At 49.6% G+C, this 25,837-nt stretch overlaps 1 protein-coding gene and 1 long non-coding RNA gene across 2 annotated transcripts in view; one reads left to right on the top strand and one right to left on the bottom strand.

Moving 5' to 3' along the window:
• The window catches only part of LOC309556750, a 489,144-nt gene extending 467,678 nt beyond the window's left edge, over window positions 1–21,466 (top strand). Inside the window, exon 3 of the long non-coding RNA XR_014225331.1 lies at window positions 21,454–21,466. This is a non-coding gene — a long non-coding RNA (uncharacterized lncRNA). The remainder of the gene's footprint in view (window positions 1–21,453) is intronic.
• On the bottom strand, window positions 2,853–5,885 carry LOC309556703 (cyclin-dependent kinase 5 activator 1-like). Its single transcript, XM_082259169.1, has one exon. The coding sequence runs from the start codon at window positions 4,866–4,868 to the stop codon at window positions 3,987–3,989; it is 882 nt and encodes a 293-aa protein (XP_082115295.1). The 5' UTR covers window positions 4,869–5,885; the 3' UTR covers window positions 2,853–3,986.
• Window positions 21,467–25,837: the final 4,371 nt, after the last annotated feature.

A 25,837-nucleotide genomic window follows, 5' to 3' on the forward strand; every position in this document is an offset into this window, starting at 1 on the left:
TGGAATCTGATTGGTTGATAAGGACAGCAGGCACCCCCTGCTCCAGTTGTTGTACATTGTGCCTGCCAGTGTTTGTTCTCAGGGGGGGTATTACTGCAAACCCGGTATGGACGTGGATCATGGTGCCCATGAGAATGCCCATGGGGTGTCCATACCATTCCTGGCAGGCAAATCAGTGCTGGTCACAGCGCCCAGAGCAGGAATACTGACAGGTATATAGAGATGTGTGCAAAATACAATGCAATGTGCTGTGAAAATTCCTCATCACCTCCCACCCTGTGCAGTGTCCATGTCCTTCACAACAATCGCCTCTAGTGGGGCATCAATCATCAAGTAATGAATCTTTAACAGAAGTATGACAGAACCCACTGCCAGCCGGCTTCTAAAGGTGCAACTCCTGGGCATCACCCTGACACTTGATATGCACCACATGCTTGTTCCAGGTAAGTGAGTCACAGAGTCATAACGGAATGAGGAGGAGAGACCCCCAGCCCCCCCCCCCCCCCCCCCAGAGCATGCACTTTACCAAAACCAATGAGCTCATTCCTTTTAATGGGGACCGGCATCAACAATGGATGAGAAGTGTGTGTGTGTGTGTGGGGGGGGGGGGGGGTATGAAAAATGAAGAGAGAGGGAATGGATGAGAGACAGAGAGAGAGAGAGATGGGGGGGTAGAAAAAAGAGAAAGGGTGGGGGGGGAATGAAAAAGGAGAGAGGGGGATGGATGAAGGAAGTGAATGAGAAAGAGGGAGAATGATAGAAGGGGAGAAAATGAGGGAGAGAGAGAGATGCTAGGAGAAGAGGGGAGGGAGAGGGAGAGAGGAAGGGAGGGAGGGAGGGAGGAAGGAAGGAAGGAAGGAAGGAAGGAAGGAAGGAAGGAAGGAAGGAAGGAAGGAAGGAAGGAAGGAAGGAAGGAAGGAAGGAAGGAAGGAAGGAAGGAAGAAGGGGGAGAGAAAAAAATTGAAGGGAGGAATGGAGAAGAAGAAGAGAGGAATGAAGGAAGGAACAAACAAAGGAAGAAAGAGACAGGAAGGAAGGAAGAGAGATAAAAGAGAGAAAAGGAGAGGGAGGATGGAAGAAATAAAGGGAAGGTAAGAAGGAATGAAGGAAGGAAGAGAGAAAATAAGTGAGAGGGTGGAAGGGGAAGAGGAGAGGAGAGGAAGGAAGGGAGAAGTGGAGAGAAAAATAAAGAATTGAAGGAAGGGAGGGAGAAGAAGAGAGGATGGAAGGAAGGAAGGAAGGAAGGAAGGAAGGAAGGAAGGAAGGAAGGAAGGAAGAGAGATGAAAGGGGAGGAAGGGAGAGAGGAGAAAGAGGAAAGAAAGGTAGGAAGAGAGGGAGAGTGGAAGGGAGTAAGAAGGAGAGAGAAGAAAAAGGAATTGAAGGAAGGAAGGGAGAAAAGAAGAGGAATAAAGAGGGAAGGAAGGAAGGAAGGAAGGAAGGAAGGAAGGAAGGAAGGAAGGAAGGAAGGAAGGAAGGAAGGAAGGAAGGAAGGAAGGAAGATAGTTAAGAGGAGAGGAAGGGAGAGAGAAGGAGGATGGAAATAAGGAAGGAAGGAATAGAGGAGAGAGAGAGGGTGGGAGAAGAAGGAAGGAAGGAGAGAAAAGAAGGGTGGAAGGGAGTAAGAAGGAGAGGAAGAAGGAAAAATGGAAGGAAGGGAGGGAGAAGAAGGAAGGAAGAGAATAGGAAGGAGAGAGAAGAAGGAAGAGAGGGACAAGAAGAAAGGGAGGGAAGGAAGGAAGGGAATAGGAAGGAGAGAGAAGAAGGAAGGAAGGAATGGAGGGAGAAAGAGAGAGGGATGAAGAATAAGGGGGAGAATGAGAGAGATAAAGAGACGCTTATGGTGGTCACACACCTAACAATCTGATGGAAGAATTCTTCACAGACTCTGAGAATTCGGGATCTATGAATCTATGAATTGTCGAAAAGACACATACTGTGTTATTGATCGAATTTCGAGCAGAACTGATCGATTTCATTGAAATTATTCTGATCAGTCCAGACAGCAAATCCAATCTTTGGAAAGCTGATCGGTCGATGGAATGGTTAAATGTATTGATACTTTTTGATCTTCCAATTGGAAGTAAATCGATTGATAATACAACCATATATAAAATGGGTCTGTGTACGGCCGCCATTGGAATGAGAGAAGAGGGAGGGAATGATACACTGTGCATAGGAAGAGAGGAATAGAAGGACAATAAGGAGGGAGTAATGGGGGGAATAGAGAATTGGGGGGGGGGGGATAATAGAGGAGAGATGGAAGAAATGCAGAAGAGACCCCCAGGTTCCTGGAGGAGAGAAGTGATATAGAATAGAATAGTGAAAAGAGAGAAATGACAAAGAGGAAGAGAAGAGGACGCGGGGAGGGAGCGATGGGAAGCAGCGGAACAATCTCCTTCTTTGTTCCAGCCAGCCGTAGTAGAATGAAGTATGGAGAGAGCCGTGTACCCGCATGTAAAATAAGCCAGTGTTCCTCTCCGCAGAGATACTAAGGGGGGGGGGGGTATTTACTAAAGCCAGAGGCTGCACAATCTGGTGCAGCTGTGCATTGAAACCAATCAGCTTCCAGGTTTTATCGTCAAAGCTTGGTTGAAGAAGCTGAAATTAGAAGCTGATTGGCTACCATGCACAGCTGCACCAGATTCTGAACGCACCAGCTTTAGTAAATCAAAGTGTCCCCTACATGACGGTGACACTGGGTGCGGGGGGGGGGGGGAGTGTAATCCGTGTAATACAGCGGACAAGCCATGTGAGCTGCCCGTCACACTCCGCCCGTACACCAATCTATTTCTCATTAAATGTAAATCCAGCTCAGTGTGCTAACCCCAGGAGACCCCCCCCCCCTCTCCCGCCCCCCCCCCAGAGCGAAATAATCCCTGGGAACAGGTTAGTAGGCTATACCGTCTGAGCCCTGCGTCAGCACAAATGCGAAACTTCCCTTTAAACACACATAGAACAAGGCCGGTATCATGAGATTTCACCTTTTTAAATAACATTAACCCCCCCTCCCCCTCCCCCAGCAAGCATCGCTAGTGGCAGCCTCCATGGAACCGAGGGCACATTTGGCATGGCCTGCAGCAATTGCGCTCTATCTAGCAATATAACAGATTTAAAAACAAGTCTTTGCCAAAGATAAACCCCTGACAAGGTCCCTATCATAAATAAATCACTCAGCAGGGGATTTCCTGACTGCCAAAAATAAAAAAGAAAATGACCCAATTTCAGCAGAATGCAAAATTGTTCTCGTAATCTGCATGACTGGACTGCAACGCTCTCCTATCAGATCAGTGTCATGGATCCCATAGCAACTTGTCAGGACGAAACGTATTGGTGGTGGTACCCCACATCAAAAATGAGCAATAAAGCAGAGGTATCGTTACCAATGTGGCGTTACTAAACCAAAGTCTAACCCATGTCTATTGTCACATTCATGGATGCAAAAGGAACCGAGGAAGTCCAACAAGGCCCCCCCGTAATAATAATCCGACAGCCTCAGCCGCCTCTCTTTAATCCTGCTGACTCCAACCATAATTGGCCGGATGGAGAAGATGGGATTGCAGGGTCTTGACGTTAACTGGCCAACTCGGCTTCCTTTATTGTACATTTTTACAGAAAAAAGTAGGAAACGTTTGGGGATTGCTTCGCTTTGGAATGAGTATGAGCAGCCACTACCAAGGTGTAGTGAGAAAAAAACAAAAAAAACAACGTGCAATCCTCGGAGAACACTAGAGGGAAAAAGAGGTGGTGAGCGCCAGGCACTTTTTGGCCTAAAAAATAAAAGATGCACGTTGAATGGTGGCCAAGATGCCTCGAATTTCCACCACGGCTCAACGTAGGCAATGCACAAAAGGTTGAATGTGGTCCCATTTTGTTTTCTTTCTTTTTTTTTTTGGCTACTGGATCAAAGTTGGCCAGCAAAACATTACGTGTAGGATCTGGCCTTCAAGTGCTGTGAAAGAGCTGGACCTGGTCTCTCCATGGACAGTCACCGGTCTAATACTCTGGAAAACTCATCGCGGTTGCCCTCGTTTTTTAGGTCAGCGAACACCTGGGTGAAGTAGTGTGGGTCAGCGTTAATTCTCAGCATCTTGGCACTCATGGCATCAATGATGCAAAGACATCGGTCCCAAAAGGCATCTTTGCCGGTTTCCACCAGGAAAGGCTTGAGAGGGTAAGATATCTCGTTGCCCATGTAAGAGTAGGAGAGATACAGGCAGGTCAGCAGAGTGGCTTGCAAGTCATGTTCAGTGGCCACAGAGTCCCCGTCAATGACATCCCTGCAAAGCAAGTAGACAAACACCACATTGGCGGGAGTGACGAAGGCCTGGTCTTGCCAGCCTTGAAGTAGCAAGGAGCGGTCCACGCTGCGCAGCCATAGAATCGGGTCGGTCGGTGACAAATGTTTCAGCCGGTAGCACCTTCTACAAAGGAATTCCCCAAGGCATTTGAGTAGTTCGCCGGTGGAGGCTTGGACTATAACCCTCTTTGGAGAGCTGCCACCAGTGGTGCTGGAGACCTTCTTGATGGAGGATATCTGCTTGGATGTGAGCGGGGCAAGAGGCTGGTTGTCAAAGCTGGAGAGGTTGGCACAGGATAAGGATTTTTTCACATTCTCGTGGTTCAAATGGGCAACGTCCTTCTGGTAATTGCTGTTGGTGGTTCCCTTCCTTGAGGTCTTCTTTTTGGTCGAAGCCACCAGCCTTTTCCAGGTCAGGGCAGGGATGAACATGGAGTGCCGCTTTAAAGCCTTATCGGGCTTCTGCCCGCTGCCCTTGCTGACACTGGTGTAATGCGCCAGGGACCCCGAGCCATCGTCATAGAGGCTGGCTTTCCGGGAACCCGGAGACAGGGAGAGGACCGTGCCCATGCTCAACGGAGATCTTCACCAGAAAAAAAAAAAACGAGGACTGGGAGGAGTCTGAGCGACCTCGGAGAAAAGCAATTAGTCCAATAAAGATCCAATCTGCTCGGGGGAGAATTAATTACCAGCGGAGGAATGAAACTGGCAGTCCTTTGTTGCCTGCATTGCAGGACACATGCAGCTTTCTCTCCCCACGAATATGGCACGCTGGTAAACAAGAGCTCAGTGGTCTCGCCAACCTCCCCCCCCCACCCCCCCCACCAATGAAAGTCCGCTCAAAAGAAATAATTCAATTAGCCAGCTGATTCATTAGCCGAGGATCTCCTGTGATGTTGAGGAGGGTGGGTGATGGTATTAGCTGCACGGTGGTCTTCGTTGTGATGTGACTGCAGATAGCTGGAGGGGAAGGGGGGGGTTCGATGTTGCCAGGGATAAAATGGAATGTAGATGGAGATCGCTCCAACCTTCAACAACAAATCTTATATTGATCTGTCCTTGTTTTGCTCATTGGAAAATACTAAGGGCAAGCAGCGTTGATGAAGATCGCCAAGCCTCGATCTTTGGTGGGGGGGGTGGACCGAGGCTGCGTTTACACAGAATGAGCCATTGGTCTTTGGATAAAAGAGGACCCACCTAGATAAGGGGGAGGTGAGGAATCCGTAACCAGCTTTGGACGATCCAGCCTTTGTAGTGCAATCCAGGCAGGGAGCGTGTTAATGGTGAGGGGGGGAGAACGGAAGGGGGGGTTGCCCAGCTTTTGTCAGACGAGGGTCTTGGTACCTCCGTGATGCTGAAGCTGATGGAGGGAGGGGTGGTCTTCCCTTAGGATAAGGGCTGATGGGGGAAGACGGTCTACCGGAGAGACGTGCGGCGCCCCCCCTGATGCGGCTGCCCCCCCTGAGCTGTCAGTGGTTGCTGGAGGTGCAGGGCAGCACAGATCTGCCGCATTGGTCAGGGGGGAAGGCAGTGCTGAGCATCTGATCAGAGACAGGAGACACTGAAAAGAGTGGGGCTGATCCTGATTCCCAGCTCACAGACATCTCCGTGCGGCTGATCCAACCAGCTCTGGCCTTCCAGGGAGGGGAGGGGGGGGGGACACACAGGCGCTGTGATTTGCTGTCAGCCTGGCAGCATGAGCCCCCCCTTTCTGAATGGAGATGTCAGTACTGTAGCAGGAATTGTACTGCCACCTGCTGGAAGCTCTCTGGTATGACGCTTTTGTTCCAAGATGCAAATCACGGCATGCTACATTGTAACAGATGGTTTGGTGAAAAGAGAAAAACATTGAATCAATAAAAACGGCGGCAAAACGGCCACACAGGTTGGGATTATCCCATCGTTTCTCCCTGACGCAATTATATCTTCAATGTTTCCAGAACCGCGCAGAGTGCGTTATTGTGCACATCATGTGCGTACGCCGCTGTGCAATCAGAGGGTGGGCTGCAGTGCGTTTTTTCCGCATTTTCTTTTTTACGTTTATAGAGGCTTGTTCAAATCACAACGCGTGCGTTATAATGCTTATAACGCGCAAGTGCTGCAATGCCTTTTTTTTTCCCTTTCTTTATGTTTTCAGACTATAACTGGTTTGTTCGAACCAAAAAGCATGCGTTATTGTGCGTATAATGCGGGTGCGCTGCAGTGCGTTTTTTTCCTCCCTTATATATGTTTCCAGATTATAGGGGTTTGTTTGAACCACAAAGCGTGCGTTATATCCTGCTTATAATGCACATGTGTTGGTGTCCAATGAGAGCGCATGCTGCAATGCGTACAGCAAGCATTATTGCTGTATATAACGTGTATGCGCTGGTGTGCAATGAGAGCATGAGCTGCAGTGCATTTTTTAAATTTGTTTTTAATGTTTCCAGTTTATAAGGGGCTTGTTCAAATCACAAAGCGTGTGTTATTTTTCATCTACCCCACATGCATGGGCTGCAATGCGTTTTTTTAACTTCTATGTAGAGATCGACCGATTATCGGCAACACCGATATATTGAGGGCCGATATGCACTTTCCCCGATATATCGGAATCGGCCTTTTGATTTACCGATATTGACGATATTTTCATGACGTCATTCCATATGTTGCGCGCACGCGTTCTGCCTTCTAACACCGCCTCCCATGCAGTGGCGTAGCATGGGTTGTCAGCACCCGGGGCAAGGCAAGTAATTTGCGCCCCCTAACCTGCGGGATTTTAGCACTCGAGTCTCTTCCACTAGATTAGTTAAAGAAACCCTTATCCTCTAAGCACATGTATTGTTTGTTATGAAAATGCTGATGTAATTAAAGTAAAATGCATCTAAATACAAGTTTGAATGACCAGCATGCCCCCTTTCAATGCAGAGAGAACAGCGTACCCCCTTTCAATGCAGAATGACCAGCGTGCCCCCATTCAATGCAGAGAGATCAGCGTGCCCCCATTCAATGCAGAGAGATCAGCGTGCCCCCATTCAACGCAGAATGACCAGCATGCCCCCTTTCATTGCAGAGAGACCAGCGTGCCCCCTTTCAATGCAGAATGACCAGCGTGCCCCCTTTCAATGCAGAATGACCAGCGTGCCCCCTTTCAATACAGAGAGACCAGCGTGCCCCCTTTCAATGCAGAATGACCAGCGTGCCCCCATTCAATGCAGAGAGACCAGCTTGCCCCCTTTCAATGCAGAATGACCAGCGTGCCCCCATTCAATGCAGAATGACCAGCGTGCCCCCTTTCAATGCAGAATGACCAGCGTGCCCCCTTTCAATGCAGACAGACCAGTGTGCCCCTTCAATGCAGAGAGACTTACCTGCAGCGGCGGCTTCTCCTGAGTCCACCGCGTCTCCTCAAGTCCTCCCGCCTCCTCCTCAGCCAATGGCATGCGTTCGCCTTTCGGCAAATCAGGAAGTGGGTCTCGGATCCGCTTCCTGATTGGCCAGGAGGAGGATCCGTGTGACAATAGCGAATTTTCATTCGCTATTGTCACACAATGGGTGGGCTCGGGGCGCACTGCTCTGTGCCCCGGGTCCACCCTTTTTTTAAGCCTATTAGAGCCTCTGGCTCTAATCAGGTGATTAAAATAAAAAAAACCCACTCTGTGACAGCGCCAGGCTGTTGACTCACTCGCTGCAAAGTTGACTGAGCAGTGAGGAGAGGCGGCATAGGCAGGGCTTGGCTTGCAATGCCACCCCACCCTACACCAATGGACAGGTGAGGCACAGTCCAGTCCAGCCCCGCCCCACCCCGCCATTTTCAGCCATAGGGTGGCCACGCTGGACATCTCCCAGCCTAAAGATGGAGGCAGCCGCAGACAGTGTGTGAACTGTGTATGTCAGAGTCAGACAGACAGAGTGACACTGCGGATGCGCCCCACCAGATTTTGCGCCCGGTGCGGCCGCCCCCCCCCCCTGCTCCCCCCACGCTACGCCACTGCTTCCATGCCTGCGCGGCCCATACTAGACGCCATTTCCCCGCATGCACTGCACTTAAGACCGCCTCCCACAGCCTCGTGTTACAACCAGCTGCAGTCCGGGCTGGTCATGCTGCCAGCCATCCATCCACCCACAGGCCCTGGCCACAGCCACCCACCACAACAGGGTGCCAGCTAAAGCGAGCAAGCAACCAGCCACCCAGATGACACCAAGCCAGCCACCTGCCACCGTAACCAGTGTTCCAGCAAGCCAGCAGCCACCTGCCACAAAAGGCCAGGGTGAGTGAGTGACACCAAGCCAGCCACCCACACAACCGGGTAACCCCAAGCCAGCCCCACCACCACAGTGTTCCTGCAAGCCAGCCACCCACCACAGTGTTCCAGCAGGCCAGCCACCCACCACAGTGTTCCTGCAAGCCAGTCACCCACCACAGTGTTCCTGCAAGCCAGTCACCCACCACAGTGTTCCTGCAAGCAAGCCAACCAGGCACCACAGAGACTGTTCCTGAAAGCCAGCCACCTACCAACCACAGTGTTCCTGCAAGCCAGGCACCCACCAGTGTTCCTGCAAGCCAGCCACCCATAAGAAGGTGACACCAATCCAGCCACCCACCACAGTGTTCCTGCAAGCCAGCCACCCAAAAGAGGGTGACACCAATCCAGCCAGCCACCACAGTGTTCCTGCAAGCCAGCCACCCATAACAGGGTGACACCAAGCAAGCCAACCAGGCAGCACAGAGACTGTTCCTGCAAGCCAGCCACTCACCACAGTGTTCCTGCAAGCCAGCCACCCACCACAGGGTTCCTGCAAGCCAGCCACCCATAAGAGAGTGACACCAAGCCAGCCACCCGCACAACAGGGTGACCCCAAGCCAGCCACCCACCACAGTGTTCCTGCAAGCCAGCCACCCACCACAGTGTTCCTGCAAGCCAGCCACCCATAACAGGGTGACACCAAGCAAGCCAACCAGGCACCACAGAAACTGTTCCTGCAAGCCAGCCACTCACCACAGTGTTCCTGCAAGCCAGCCACCCACCACAGGGTTCCTGCAAGCCAGCCACCTATAAGAGAGTGACACCAAGCCAGCCACCCGCACAACAGGGTGACCCCAAGCCAGCCACCCACCACAGTGTTCCAGCAAGCCAGCCACTCACCACAGTGTTCCTACAAGCCAGCCACTCACCACAGTGTTCCTGCAAGCCAGCCACCCATAACAGGGTGACAATAAGCAAGCCAACCAGGCACCACAGAGACTGTTCCTGAAAGCCAGCCACCCACCACAGTGTTCCTGCAAGCCAGCCACCCACCACAGGGTTCCTGCAAGCCAGCCACCTATAAGAGAGTGACACCAAGCCAGCCACCCGCACAACAGGGTGACCCCAAGCCAGCCACCCACCACAGTGTTCCAGCAAGCCAGCCACCCACCACAGTGTTCCTGCAAGCCAGCCACTCACCACAGTGTTCCTGCAAGCCAGCCACCCATAACAGGGTGACACCAAGCAAGCCAACCAGGCACCACAGAGACTGTTCCTGCAAGCCAGCCACCCAAAAGAGGGTGACACCAATCCAGCCAGCCACCACAGTGTTCCTGCAAGCCAGCCACCCATAACAGGGTGACACCAAGCAAGCCAACCAGGCAGCACAGAGACTGTTCCTGCAAGCCAGCCACTCACCACAGCGTTCCTGCAAGCCAGCCACCCACCACAGGGTTCCTGCAAGCCAGCCACCCATAAGAGAGTGACACCAAGCCAGCCACCCGCACAACAGGGTGACCCCAAGCCAGCCACCCACCACAGTGTTCCTGCAAGCCAGCCACCCACCACAGTGTTCCTGCAAGCCAGCCACCCATAACAGGGTGACACCAAGCAAGCCAACCAGGCACCACAGAAACTGTTCCTGCAAGCCAGCCACTCACCACAGTGTTCCTGCAAGCCAGCCACCCACCACAGGGTTCCTGCAAGCCAGCCACCTATAAGAGAGTGACACCAAGCCAGCCACCCGCACAACAGGGTGACCCCAAGCCAGCCACCCACCACAGTGTTCCAGCAAGCCAGCCACTCACCACAGTGTTCCTACAAGCCAGCCACTCACCACAGTGTTCCTGCAAGCCAGCCACCCATAACAGGGTGACAATAAGCAAGCCAACCAGGCACCACAGAGACTGTTCCTGAAAGCCAGCCACCCACCACAGTGTTCCTGCAAGCCAGCCACCCACCACAGGGTTCCTGCAAGCCAGCCACCTATAAGAGAGTGACACCAAGCCAGCCACCCGCACAACAGGGTGACCCCAAGCCAGCCACCCACCACAGTGTTCCAGCAAGCCAGCCACCCACCACAGTGTTCCTGCAAGCCAGCCACTCACCACAGTGTTCCTGCAAGCCAGCCACCCATAACAGGGTGACACCAAGCAAGCCAACCAGGCACCACAGAGACTGTTCCTGAAAGCCAGCCACCCACCACAGTGTTCCTGCAAGCCAGGCACCCACCACAGTGTTCCTGCAAGCCAGACACCCATAAGAGGGTGACACCAATCCAGCAAACCACCACAGTGTTCCTGTAAGCCTGCCACCCATAACAGGGTGACACCAAGCCATTCAACCAGCCACCACAGACTGTTCCTGAAAGCCAGCCACCAATAACAAGGTGACACCAGTCACCAAGCCAGCCAGCCACCCATAACAGGGTGACACCAAGCCAGCCGGCCTGCCAGTGCCACCACAGTGTTCCTGCAAGCCAGCCAACCAGAACAGGGTGACATCAAGCCAGCCAGCACCACCACAGTGTTCCTGCAAGACAGCCACCCTGACAGGGTGACGCCAGCCAGCCACCCACCACAGTGTTCCGGCAAGCAAGCCACCCACAACAGAGTGACACGAAGCCAGTCACACTGCCAGGCGTCAGCCACCAACCCACAACAGGGTGCCAGTGCCAGCATCAGCAGCAACTTCAGCTTCAGCAAGCCATTTCTTTAATCTATTTTGTGTCTTTCAAGTTTAAATGGAGATGGATGAGGAGAGAAAGAGTAAAAGTGTGGTCTGGGACTATTTCTCGTCTCAACCTTCTCCAGGAAAAGCAGCAGTGTGCAACACATGTACAAACAACATAAGCATGGGATCAGTAACTGCAAAAAACAAAAATACCTCAAATCCTTCGGCCCATCTAATAGTTCATCATATTGAATTGTATCATGCAGCACAGAAAAAAACAAAATGAACATCAATGTGATTTTGAAATACCTCCTCCACTATCCCAGGCAACAATAACAGATATGTTTGTGAAAGAAAACAGATGTCACTGTCTATATTCAGATGGAAGATCCCAACTGCTGGACAGAGTAATCACAGAGATGATGGTCATTGATAACCAGCCATTTACAATGGTGTCTGACTCAGGATTTAAGCGGTTGATGTCCATACTTGAGCCAAGCTATACATTGAAGAGTGTAGAAGTATTATTGAACCAAAATGCCGGCAAAGCTACACCAAAAAGTAGTTGACAAAGTAAAGGCTATGCTGCAACCAGAGAATGCTGGAAACTCACTCTCATTCACGATGGACTGCTGGTCACAAACAGAGTTTGAGTCACTACTCACTCTTACCTGCCACTTCATTGACAGCGGATAGACAAAAAGGCAATTGGTGTTGCATACAAAAGTGATCCCACACAGCTGAGTACAGTAGAGAAATGTTTCTAGGCATGCTTGAAGACTGGGGAATCAACAAAGACCGAGTGATGCTTGCGCAACTTCGAGACAGTGGAGCAAACATGCCTAAAGGAGTGAAGCTTGCTGATATATCAAACCTCAGCGTCATCATGGCACACAACACCCTCCAACTTTCAAATGATGGTCTGTCAAGCCAAAGAGCTTTGATTGATACATGTTTTGAGAAGCATGAAGAGATTAAACATGTTGTGCTTGCAAGTCTTTTGAATCCTCGATACAAGAACCGTGCTTTCTCTTCTGATGATGTATAGGCTAAGGCGAAACAATGGCTGACAGAAGATATGGAGGTGCAGGAGGTTCCTGCCGAAAATAAAAGTCCAGAACACTACTTTTATGAAGAGCAGCATGCTGAAAAAACAAACAAATGTCCAAAAATAAGTCAACGAACAGAAAAGAATCTGCTTCATCGTCGTCATATTGATCAGGACATTTTCTGTGTTTTTTTTTTTGGGGCCTCATGCGGAGGATTCAATTTCTTCTGAATCTGCAACAATGAGCCTGGATGATGAACTTCATCACTATTTGAAAGAAGCCGTAATTGACAGAAGAAGTCGTCCTCTTCAGTGGTGGAGAGAAAATGAGGCACGCTACAAAAGACTTGCTTCCCATGCTACTAGATACCTCTCTCTCTCTCTGCTCCTCTGTCCTCCACTTCTGAGCATGTTTATGAAGTGGCAGCATTGTATGAACAAAACAGAAGCCCTTTAACAGGTGACCATGGACATACTGAAATGTTCTGCTTTCTGCAGTATAATATTGTTCTACTTAACTGGGAGTATTGAAAAGAGTAGTGTCCACTCAACTCCACTCCAATCCACTGCCTAGCTGTTGCCTACCTTTTTTCTAGCAGTTTTGCACTGACTGCTGTAGTTGCAGTGAGGGTCCTACTGCAGAGGTAGTCCACTGACTCCAATCCAATCCACTGTCTAGCTGTTGCCTAGCTTTTTTCTAGCAGTTTTGTACTGACTGAACTGCATTAGTTGCAGTCAGTGCCTTACTGCAGAGGGTAGTCCTCCACTGACTCCAGTCCAGTCCAATCCACTGTGACATTGTGTAGCTGTTGCCTTGCTCTTTTTTTAGCAGTTTTGCACTGACTGCACTGCAGTAACATATTGCAGTGCTTGAGTCCACTATTGCAGCACTTCTGCAGTAGTGGACTCACACACTGCAATATGTTACTGTAGTGCAGTCAGTTTTATGCATTAATGCACAATCAGGATGTGAAATGCAAAGCAAATGTCCCTGGAATTGAAGTTTTCATATCAGTTTTTATGCATTTAAGGTGTGAAGAACGAGCACTTAATGTTAAAAATGTTAATAAATAAAGATCAACATGTTTATAGATTTCTGTTGATTTTTGTGTTTTTTTGGGTCATTTTTACATGTGTGAAAATATCGGCCGATACCGATATGCGATCGGCAAAATATTGGTATTGGTATAGGCAACGAAAAAACGATATTGGTCGATCACTACTTCTATGTCAGTGGTCTCCAATCTACTAATGATGGGGCACTATTCCATCCACTGACACCAATGATGGGGCACTATTCCATCCACTGACACCAATGATGGGGCACTATTCCATCCACTGACACCAATGATGGGGCACTATTCCTCCCACTGACACCAATGATGGGGCACTATTCCTCCCACTGATACCAATGATGGAGCACTATTCCTCCCACTGACACCAATGATGGGGCACTATTCCTCCCACTGACACCAATGATGGAGCACTGTTCCTCCCCACTGACACCAATGATGGGACACTATTCCTTCCACTGACACCAATGATGGGACACTATTCCTCCCACTGATACCAATGATGGGACACTATTCCTCCCACTGACACCAATGATGGGGCACTATTCCTCCCACTGTCACCAATGATGGGACACTATTCCTCCCACTGACACCAATGATGGGACACTATTCTGCCCACTGACACCAATGATGGGACACTATTCCTCCCACTGATACCAATGATGGGACACTATTCCTCCCACTGACACCAATGATGGGACACTATTCTGCCCACTGACACCAATGATGGGACACTATTCCTCCCACTGATACCAATGATGGGACACTATTCCTCCCACTGACACCAATGATGGGGCACTATTCCTCCCACTGACACCAATGATGGGGAACTATTCCTCCCACTGACTCCAATGATGGGGCACTATTCCTCCCACTGACACCAATGATGGGGCACTATTCCTCCCACTGACACCAATTATGGGACACTATTCCTCCCACTGACACCAATGATGGGGCACCATTCCTCCCACTGACACCAATGATGGGGCACCATTCCTCCCACTAACACCAATCGGGTCGTTGTCCTGCTGGAAGGTGAACCTCCGCCCCAGTCTCAAGTATTTGCAGACTCAAATAGGTTTTATTCTAACATTGCCCTATATTTGGCTCCATCAATCTTCCCATCAACTCTGATCAGCTTCCCTGTCTCTGCTGAAGAAAAGCATCCCCACAACATGATGCTGCCACCACCATGTTTCACGGTGGGGATGGTGTGTTCAGGGTGATGGGCAGTGTTAGTTTTCCCCCACACATAGCGTTTTGCTTTTAGACCAAAAAGTTAATTTTTGGTGTCATCTGATCAGAGCTCCTTCTTCCACATGTTTGCTGTGTCCCCCACATGTCTTCTTGCGAACTGCAAACGGGCCTTCTTATGGCTTTCTTCCCCCAATGGCTTTCTTCTTCTCACTCTTCCATAAAGGGCAGATTTGTGGAGCGCACGACTAATAGTTGTCCTGTGGACAGATTCTCCCACCTGAGCTGTGGATCTCTGTAGGTCCTCCAGAGTTCTCATGGACCTCTTGGCTGCTTTTCTGATGAATTCTCTCTTGACGGCCGGTCAGTTTAGGTGGACGGCCATGTCTTGGTAGGGGTCCAGCCAGGGGCAGACTGGAAACTTTCAGCCCAGGGGGCAAGTACAAACCAGAGGCCCATGGAGCAGCGACTCGGCCCCCTTCCCACTCTCCCTCTTCCTGTTCTCCTCCTGACCCTCATTCCAGGCTGAGGCTCCGCTCCTGGTACTCTCTACTCACCGGCTGAATGCCCGTTCCCAACCTGGCCAGTTGGAGGGAGCTGGGACAGCTTGGTTGGGGCTGGCTGTAGGGAGGAGAGTCTCCAGTGAGGCATGGAACCGGCCTCTGCTCAGACACAGTTTACACCATCCATGCTGGGAGGGAGGGGGGGGGGGGTGGGGGGTTTTGCGCTCTGTCCTTGTCTTCATCCCAAACTCAATATGTCAGTGGCAGGGACTTTTTACTTCTCTTCACCAGGAATCCTTTAGGCATGTCTGTGGCAGAAGCAGTGCAGCCTTTTTAAGGGGGAACATAGTGGCCCAGGGTGCAATTGCCCCCCTGCCCCCTGGCCCAGTCCTCCCCTGGGTCCGGCCGGTCAGTTTGGGTGGACGGCCATGTCTTGGTAGGGTTGCAGTTGTGCCATACTCTTTCCATTTTCCGATGATGGATTGAACAGCGCTCTGTGAGATGTTCAAAGCTTGGGAGATTATTTTATAACTGTAGCACCCTCCTAGGTAGGTGCTAGGAAAATGCATTTATTTGCTCCCTCTGCTTATCAGGGGAGCCTGATCTGTTAGGTTGCCTGTTGCATGTCTCCAGGTGTGATTCACTGGGTCTGAGGGAGTGTCCCCACTGCATCAAATGAGGGAGCTTGTTGGACAGTGGAGGAAAACCAGCCAGTGACACATCAGGGTTTATGGCAGTCTCAGTGGGAGGGCATTCCTGCAATGCATCCTGGGATTGACCATAAATACTAAGGGGACATGTGCCAGGGTGTCTTTGGCGGGAAGCAGAGTCCCAGGAGGAGGTGGACGGCTGTCTCTCCTCCTGCAGTGTGTGAGGAAGGTGGCCTTAGGCGGTCGGCCTAGTGAACCAGGTGTGGAGCTGAGCTGCAGAACATCCAGTGGAGCTGCTGGCAGAGTCTCTCGGGAAAAACAGTGTCCGTGAGTACTGGGAGATTTGCCTAAGTTTCTGCCCAGGAAGGGGGGACCACTCCAGTGAAGTCAGGGGGTCAAGGAGCTAGCTCACACAGAGAGAAGTACAGTAAAGGGGGTGCCATTTAGAAAGCCCTGAAGAATAGGAACAAAGGGGGTACCAGGCAGGGCCCTGAAGAGTGTTCTGCAGTACAGTACAGCTTATCTAAATAGGTTCATTAATTACTTCTTCATCGTTAGTGACAAGGTGAAGCAGTGGCCTTGCCACAATCAGCAATATCTAGTCGTCCCAGCAAACAATGTATAGTTTATACAAGTTGGAGTATCCCACTTCTCCTATCCAAGTTCTCAATGAAACTACAAAAATCAGAGCTCCTAAAATGTTTCCTGGCTGAGCCAAAGCACTTTAAAAATGCTGAACTGTCATGTCGTTGCTAAGGGTAACCCAGGGGAACCTGTAACCAGCAGCTCCCAAGGGAGTAGTGCTACATAACCTAACCACCTGATCAGGTGTGGAAGGTGGGGTCCCCCAAGGTTCTGTCCTGGGGCCAATCCTGTTTAATTTATTCATAAATGATCTAGAGGAGGGGATATCTAGTACAATCTCAGTATTTGCAGATGATACTAAACTAAGCATGCCAATATCTTCTATGCAGGATGCGGAAACCTTACAAGCAGACCTGAACAAAATAATGGGGTGGGTATCTACATGGCAGATGAGGTTTAATGTTGGAAAATGTAAAGTAATGCACTTGGGTGCCAGAAACCAGAAAGCAAGCTACTCACTAGGGGGGGAACCTCTGGGTGAGTCTAGGATGGAAAGGGACCTGGGGGTACTGGTAGACAACAAGCTTGGCAGTGGCATGCAATGCCAAGCCGCTGCAAGCAAAGCCAACAGAATACTGGGATGTATAAAAAAGGGGATTCACTCCAGAAATAAAGAGATTATTCTCCCGCTCTACAAGACTCTGGTCCGGCCACATCTGGAGTATGCTGTCCAGTTCTGGGCACCGGTCCTCAGGAAGGATGTGCTGGAACTGGAGAGAGTCCAGAGAAGGGCAACAAAGAGAATTAGGGGAATGGGGGGGCGTCAGCTATGAGGAAAGACTACAAGCACTGAACTTATTCTCTCTGGAGAAGAGACGATTGAGGGGGGATATGATATCAATGTACAAATACTGTACTGGAGACCCTAGCATAAGGAACAAACTATTCAGAGAAAGGAGATACAATAAGACACGTGGCCACTCACTAAAACTAGAAGAAAAGCGGTTTAACCTTAAACTACGTAAGGGGTTCTTTACTGTCAGAGCAGTAAGGATGCGGAACTCTCTTCTACAAGCAGTCGTATCAGCAGGGAGCATCGATAGTTTCAAAAAACGATTAGATGGGCACCTTAAAGACCACAACATACAGGGGTATACAATGTACAACATACAGGGGTATACAATGTACAACATACAGGGGTATACAATGTACAACATACAGGGGTATACAATGTACAACATACAGGGGTATACAATGTACAACATGCAGGGGTATACAATGTACAACATACAGGGGTATACAATGTACAACATACAGGGGTATACAATGTACAACATACAGGGGTATACAATGTACTATTGACATAAACACACACACACATCAAAGGTTGAACTGGATGGACTGATGTCTTTTTTCAACCTCACTAACTATGTAACCCTGCTCTAACCTTCTCCACAACTTTATCCCTGACCTGTCTGGTGTGTTCCTTGGCCTTCATGATGCTGTTTGTTCACTAAGGTTCTCTAACAAAGGAAGGTACCAATAGAGATGCGATCCTACACTTACCCTCCTCGTCAGGAACCTTTCCCTATCACCAGTAATGTCCCTGACAGATCAGGTACCCAACTCATATAATACCTGAGAACCAGAGTCTTAAATAGGCTCTATCTGACCCAAGATGGCTGCTCGAGTCACATGGAGCAGCAGCATCCAATAGGATGATTTCCCCAGTGACCCAGGAAACTATAGAGGAACCATGTTACTCTTGACTTCCTCTCCAACAACAGTGCCACTGGGGAAGAGTGCCACCTGCAGTGGAGAAAATAGACTGCACCTGCCTACAAGTTGTCACTGAGCACTGCAGAGTGTAACTGCAGCTCCCCTCCCCCTGTTTTCTGACAGCTCAGACAAGCTTTATAAATTATGGACTTTGAATGGCTGTAGAGAAAAGAGAAGAATGTAGATAAACAGATACAACTTATGTAGGAGGATTTGTTTCATCTTTGTGTATCACCTGAGCCCACTCACTTCACTGGGTATATGGAAGGGTTTACAACCGCTTTAACCAGGGCTTATACTCTCAGAGAATAGGTGCAGGAACTCCCCTCTCCCAAGTCATCCCTTGTCTCCGCCCCCTACCCACCCCCGAGCACCATACCTTGTCTCCATCCCTGAGCACTGTCCCTTGTCTCCACCCCCTACCCACCCCACAAGCACTGAGCACCGTCCCTTGTCTCCACCCTCTGAGCACCGTCCCTTGTCTCCACCCCCTAGCCACCCCCGAGCACCATCCCTTGTCTCCACCACCTACCCACCCCCAAGCACCGTCCCTTGTCTCCGCCCCCTAGCCACCCCCGAGCACCGTCTCTTGTTTCCACCCCCTACCCACCCCGAGCACCGTCCCTTCCACCCCCGAGCACCAACCCATGTCTCCAGCCCCTACCCACCCTGAGCACCGTCCCTTGTCTCCACCCCCTACCCACCCTCCGAGCACTGTCCCTTGTCTCTACCCCCTACCCTCCCCCAAGCACTGTCCCTTCCACCCCCAAGCACCATTTCCCCCCCCCTACCCCCGAGCACCGTCCCTTGTCTCCACCCCCTACCCACCCCCAAGCACCATCCCTTGTCTCCACCCCCTACCCACCTCTGAGCACCGTCCCTTGTCTCCACTCCCTACCCAATGCCCTACCTAAATATTGTTTTTTTTAATTTATTAATAAGTTTTTTTTCCCAAATATAATCGCATTTGAAAAGTTACTGCGCAAATACCATGTGACATAAAAAACTGCAACGACCTCCTTTTTATTCCCTAGGATCTCTGCTAAAAATATATATAAATCATTTTTAGGGTTCTGAGTAATTTTCTAGCAAAAAATGATGATTTTTTCATGTAGGAGAGAAATGCCAGAATTGGCATACAAGAAATGTAAACATCCCTTGTCATGGAAAAAAAGCAGGACAGGTCCTCTTTATTGTGAGATCTGGGGGTCAAAAAAAGACCTCACACCTCACATCTACACTAAAAATTCAAAAAAATAAAAGTCTTTTTTTTCATTAAAAAAAAAATGGGCTCTTTAAAACCATTGCTAGGAAGCGATGTTTGACTTCGCTCCGGTCCTCCAAGGCCATAGAGTAGAGGTGGGGGCCATCTTGCCCTCACTCCAATTCCTGCCTGAGGGGACAGGAGACCAAATTGTTTTCCCCGCTAACGGCGGTTCCGGTAAGCGGGGAAAATGACTGGGAAGCGGCGGGCGGTCCGGAAGTGGTTAAAGGAATTTTTTCATTTTTATTGTTTCACTTTAAGCATCATTAATAAAATCACTGCTCCTGTAAAAACGATTGTTTAAAAAAAAAAAACATTTAGCAATGATTCGTGTCCCCCCGGGCAGTACTCGGACCCCCATACACTTTTTATGGCAATAACTTGCATATAAGCCTTTCAACCACTTGCCGACCGCTCATGTTGCTGCTACTGCAGCAGAGCGGCTCAGCTGGGTCCAGCGACGTAGACCTACGTCGCTGGACTCCTCCCCCTCTCAGCGGCAATCGCGCGCCGCCGGAGGCTCGCACCCGCTGTATTCAGACACAGTGAGAGTCGGGCCAGGGGAGGAGAGGCGGTGATCACCGCCGCTCTTCCCCGATCGTCAGGGAAAGTGTGAGAAGATCCGCCTGCTTATGTAAACAAAGCAGGCGGATCTTCTCTGTGACAGACAGGGACAGATCACAGGATTCAGCATAGCTGAACCTGCGATCTATGTGTCTGTGTCATACAACCCCCTCCCCCCACACACGTCAGTAAGCATGAGGCATACATTTAACCCCTTGATCACCAACAGCGTTAACCCCTTCCCTGCCAGTGTCATTATAACAGTAACAGTGCATATTTTTAGCACTGATTACTGTAGTAATGTCACTGGTCCCCCCAAAAGTGTCAAAAATGTCAGTTAGGGGTCCGATCTGTCCGCCGCAATGTCGCAGTCCCGCAAAAAAAAAAAATCGCAGATCACCGCCATTACTAGTAATAAAAAAAAATAAACAATGAAAATGACAAAACTTTCCCCTAGTTTGTAGACGCGATAACTTTTGCGCAAACCAATCAAAATACGCTTATTGTGATTTTTTTTTTTCTACCAAAAATATGTAGCAATACAAATTGGCCTAAAATGTTAAAAAAATTTGATTGGTAAATTTTTTGGAGGGGAATGTTATTTATCAGAATGTGAAAAATATTGTTTAATTTTTCAAAATTGTCGCTCTTTTTTTCCAAAATTAAAAATCGTACAGCTGATCAAATACCACCAAAAGAAAGCTTTATTTGTGGGGGAAAAAAAGGACATAAATTTTATTTGGGTACAGCGTCGCATGACCGCGCAATTGTCAGTTAAAGTAACGCAGTGCCGAATTGCAAAATATGGCCTGGTCAGGAATGGGGTAAAATCTTCCGGTCCTAAAGTGGTTAAAAATACGCTCATTGAGAATTTTTTTGTCAAAGAGGTAGCTAAATAAGTTTTGGCCTAAATATATGACAAAAATTGAATATATTGGATATTTTTTAACTGTCAAAGTAGAAAATGTCAATTTTTTTGCAAAATTTTCACTATTTTTTTTATTAATATCGCAGAAAATGAAAAGCGCAGAGGTGATCAAATACCACCAAAAGAAAGCTCTGTTTGTGGGGAAAAAAGGACGTAAATTTGGTTTGGGTACAGCATTGCATGACTGCGCAATTGTCATTTAAAGTCATGCAGGGCCAAGTTGCAAAAGGTGGCCTGGACGTTAAGCAGGAAAATCCTCCGGTCTTAAAGTGGTTAAAATGAGGACTTTTGATTTTTCATGTTCATGTCCCATAGACTTTAATAGAGTTTGCATGTTCGCTAGAACTTTCTCCTTGTTCCCGATGTTCTGGTGAGAACCAGACCGGGGGGGGGGGGGGGATGTTCCCCCCATCACTACATACAAGATGTATTTGGTTCAGTTTTTTTTTTCCATACTTCTATATTGCTGGAATCTATTTTTGTGAGTTGGTCGCCCTCTGGTGGCTCTTCTGTATACTGCATTTTATAAGTAACTGAACGCACTTTTTGGTACTTTTTGGTACTTTGGTAACTGAACCCCTTGTCTGGCAATAATCTGGGGTCCTCACCTATAGCCATCAATTAATGCCAATGATTATTTGTCTAAATGAAGATTGATGAGTGGTTTGCAGGGTCGGGACAAGGGGTGGGCAGGAGGAGGAGCTGCCCTGGGCACTGTTGGTATCATGAGTGGGAGGGGCACCATGAGGAGATTGGGGGTGAAGGAATTTGTGTTGGGAGAGGAAATTGGGAAGGGGGGTGTCAGGGGGTAAGAATTGTTCTGGGAGGGAACATTTGGGGAGGTATGCTAGGAGTGGAGATTTGGGGGGGAGGGGGGGGGGGTTTGTGTTGGAAGGGGAAATTAGGGGCAGTGTGAGGGTTAAGAATTGTTCTAGATGGGGAAATTTGGGGAGGTAGGCCAGGAGCGGTTATTTTGGGGGGGGGGGGGGTTGTCAGGGGATAAGAATTGTTCTAGGAGGGTACATTTGGGGAGGTATACTAGGAATGTTGATTTGGGGGGATTTGTGTTGGGAGGGGGAATTTGGGGGGGGTGTCAGGGGGTAAGAATTGTTCTAAGAGGGGAAATTTGGGGAGGTATGCCAGGAGCGGTTATTTTGGGGGGGATTTTGGGGGGGTTGTCAGGGGATAAGAATTGTTCTAGGAGGATACTTTTGGGGAGGTATACTAGGAGTGTTGATTTGGGGGGATTTGTGTTGGGAGGGGGAATTTGGGGGGTGTCAGCGGGTAAGAATTGTTCTAGGAGGGGAAATTTAGGGGGTAATGCCAGGAGTGGCGATTTGGGGGGGAGGGTGTCAGGGGGTAAGAATTGTTCTAGGAGGGGAAATTTAGGGAGGTATGCCAGGAATGGCGATTTGGGGGGGGGGGGTGTCAGGGGATAAGAATTGTTCTAGGAGGGTACATTTGGGGAGGTATGCCAGGAGCGGTTATTTTGGGGGGGATTTGGGGGGGGGGGTTAGGGGATAAGAATTGTTCTAGGAGGGTACATTTGGGGAGGTATGCTAGGAGTGTTGATTTGGGGGGATTTGTGATGGGATTTGTGTTGGGAGGGGGAATTTGGGGGGTAAGAATTGTTCTAGGAGGGGAAATTTGGGGAGGTATGCCAGGAGCGGTTATTTTGGGGGGGGGGGGATTTGTGATGGGATTTGTGTTGGGAGGGGGAATTTGGGGGGTAAGAATTGTTCTAGGAGGGGAAATTTGGGGAGGTATGCCAGGAGCGGTTATTTTGGGGGGGATTTTGGGGGGGTTGTCAGGGGATAAGAATTGTTCTAGGAGGGTACATTTGGGGAGGTATGCTAGGAGTGTTGATTTGGGGGGATTTGTGATGGGATTTGTGTTGGGAGGGGGAATTTGGGGGGTGTCGGGGGGTAAGAATTGTTCTAGGAGGGGAAATTTGGGGAGGTATGCCAGGAGTGCTGATTTTGGGGGGTTTGTATTGGGGGGATTTGGGGTAGGGGTGTTAGGGGATAAGAATTGTTCTAGGAGGGTACTTTTGGGGAGGTATACTAGGAGTGTTGATTTGGGGGTATTTGTGTTGGGAGGGGGAATTTGTGGGTGTCAGGGGGTAAGAATTGTTCTAGAAGGGGGAATTTAGGGGGTATGCCAGGAGTGGCGATTTTGGGGGGGTGTCAGCGGGTAAGAATTGTTCTAGGAGGGGACATTTAGGGAGGTATGCTAGGAGTGGTGATTTGGGGGGATTTGTGTGGGAGGAGAGAAGAGGATTGGTGCTCGGAAGGTTTTTTCTTTAGGAGATTTGGGGGATATTTGTGCTAGGAGGGGTAATTGGGGGGGGGGGTTTGTGCTGGGATGTGGATTGGAGGAGGAGAATTTTTTCTGGGAGGGGGGATTTCAGTAAGGGGGTGGATTTGTACTGGGAGGAGATGGAATTTATGCTTAGGGGGTAAGCATGCAGATTGGTGCTCATTCTCTATTTTTTTTCTTTGAGGGGAGGGGATTTTTGCTGACACATAATGCTCATACATCTTGGGGGGGGGGGGACAATGGGCTCTAGATGACCCGGCACTGGTGGTTTGGTAGGCATGATATGGCCATGGCTGCAGGTGTACCTGATTGAGTCACTGCTTTGGTTTTGTGATATTTATTGTTTTGTTTTTTTCTATGCAGTTTCAAGAATTTGCTGCCTCCTGAAGAAGCCTAATTAGGTGAAACATGTTGGGTTTTGAAATGAGAACAATCAGACCATACCAAATTCAAACATTATTTTTATTTGGAATATTTTATACATATTTTATATCTGTAACTCAATTAATCTTGTAATATTTTCACCTGACCCGGAAAAAAAAAAAAGGTAGACAAAGGCTCTTGCGGTTTGCCAGCTCCTCCTCCTCCCGCTGGTAAACAAACGAAGGGGTAATGTCACCACGTGGCCCCAGCCTCTTGTGACCTCATCGATTGGGGCATGCTAGGTCGATGATGTCACAAGGGGGAGGGGTCACCCCCATGTTGAGGTCATGTGGCCTACTGTGGTTCAGTCATAAAGTGTTGAGTTTGTCTAGCTAAGCCCTCTTCACATCTCAGAGCCTCTAAGGGCTCAATTATACTTTAGTACCCCTGTACAGCAGATCCTTAGCTCATTAGTACCCCTGTACAGCAGATCCCTAGCCCATTAGTATCCGTGTACAGCAGATCCCTAGCTCATTAGTAGCCCTGTAAAGCAGATCCCTAGCTCATTAGTACCCGTGAACAGCAGATCCCCAGCTCATTAGTACCCGTGTACAGCAGATCCCCAGCTCATTAGTACCCATGTACAGCAGATCCACAGCTTAGAGCTAAGGGGTACTAATGAATTGGGGATCTGCCGGACATGGGTACTAATGAGCTAGGGATCTGCCGTACATGGGTACTAATGAGCTAGGGATCTGCTGAACAAGGGTACTAATGAGCTGGGGATCTGCTGAACAGGGGTACTAATGAGCTGGGGATCTGCTGGGCCCCTTTAAAGCAAATAGGAAATCAACACAAACACAGGGCATTTACCAAGCTTCATTAAAGCTTCAGAAAAGCATCACGGAAGCATCAAAAACACATAAAAAAAGCATGTTGAAGAGCCAGGTGCTTCAATGTGTGCTAAAGTCAAAGCAAGTGCAAATGAGCCCTAAGGGTCAAAAAATTATAGTCAAAAATAGTGGAAGTGATCCCTGGTAGTCGGTGTTGGTTTATATTGGTCCCATGTAGAGTAGTGTTGTTCTCTAATGGTCCACTGTAGGGTGCTGACAATCTTTTGCAGCCCCCTGTAGGGAGGGTGGTCTCCTGTTACCTCTGTAGACTGGTGGCCCTATGTAGAGTTGTGGTGGTCTCTAGTGGCCCCTATAGGGCAGTGGCTGTCTTTGGTGGTCCCCTGCAGGCAGTGGTGGTCTTTGGTTATCCCCTGTAGGGTGGTGGGGGTGTGTAGTGGCCCCCTGTAGGGTGGTGGCAGTCTGTAGTGGTCCCCTGTAGGGTGGTGGCAGTCTCTGGTTTTCCCCTGTAGGGTGGTGGGGGATATGTAGTGGCCCCGTGTAGAGTGGTGGCAGTCTGTAGTGGTTCCCTGTAGGGTGGTGGCAGTCTCTGGTTTTCCCCTGTAGGGTGGTGGGAGTGTAGTGGCCCCCCTGTAGGGTAGACGCTGTCTTTGGTGGTCCCCTGCAGGCAGTGGTGGTCTTTGGTTATCCCCTGTAGGGTGGGGGAGGTGTGTAGTGGCCCCCTGTAGGGTAGTGGCGATCTATAGTGATCCACTGTAGGGTGGTGACTATCTTTGGTGGCCCCATGTACGGGGAGTGGTCTCTGGTGACCCCTTGTAGACTACTGGCGGTCTCTGGTGGCCCCCTGTAAACTAGTGACAGTCTCTGGTAGTCCCCTATAGGATAGTGGCTGTCTCTAGTCTCTTGTAGGGTGGTGGCGGTCTTTAGTAGTCTACTGTAGGGTGGTAACTATCTTTGGTGGCCCCCTATATGGGGGTGGTCTCTGGTAATCCCCTGCAGACTAGTGGAGGTCTCTGGTGGCCCCCTGTAGGGTGGTGGTTCTCTGATTGTCTCCTGTAGAGTGGTGATCTCTTGTAGGGGATTGTTCTCTTGTTACCCCCTGTAGACTGGTGGCCTGTGGGGGGTAATTGTCTTCTGTTGCTCCCTGTAGGGGGTGGTGGTTTCTAGTGGTTCCCTTTTGGTGGCTGGTTTTTGGTTGTCCCCTGTAGAGAGGTGGTGTTCTCTAGTGGCCCCCTGTAGGGTGGTGACTGTCTTTGGTAGCCCCCTGTAGCACGTGGTGGTCCCCTGTAGGATAGTGGCTGTCTCTATTCTCCTTTAGGGTGATGGTGGTCTCTAGTGGTCCACCGTAGGGTGGTGACTATCTTTGGTGGCCCCATGTACAGGGGTGGTCTCTGGTGACCCCCTGTAGACTAGAGGCGGTCTTTGGTGGCCCCAGGTAGACAAGTGGTGGTCTTTAGTGGTCCCCAGTAGGATAGTGGCTGTCTCGTGTCTTGTAGGGCAGTGGCCATTTTTAGTGGTCCAC

This window comes from Pelophylax lessonae (assembly GCF_965119305.1).
Source record: "Pelophylax lessonae genome assembly, chromosome: 5".
Classification (NCBI taxonomy): domain Eukaryota; kingdom Metazoa; phylum Chordata; class Amphibia; order Anura; family Ranidae; genus Pelophylax; species Pelophylax lessonae.

Coding starts and splice junctions, on each gene's coding strand:
- LOC309556703 (XM_082259169.1), bottom strand. CDS start 4,868: ATGGGCACGGTCCTCTCCCTGTCTCCGGGTTCCCGGAAAGCCAGCCTC.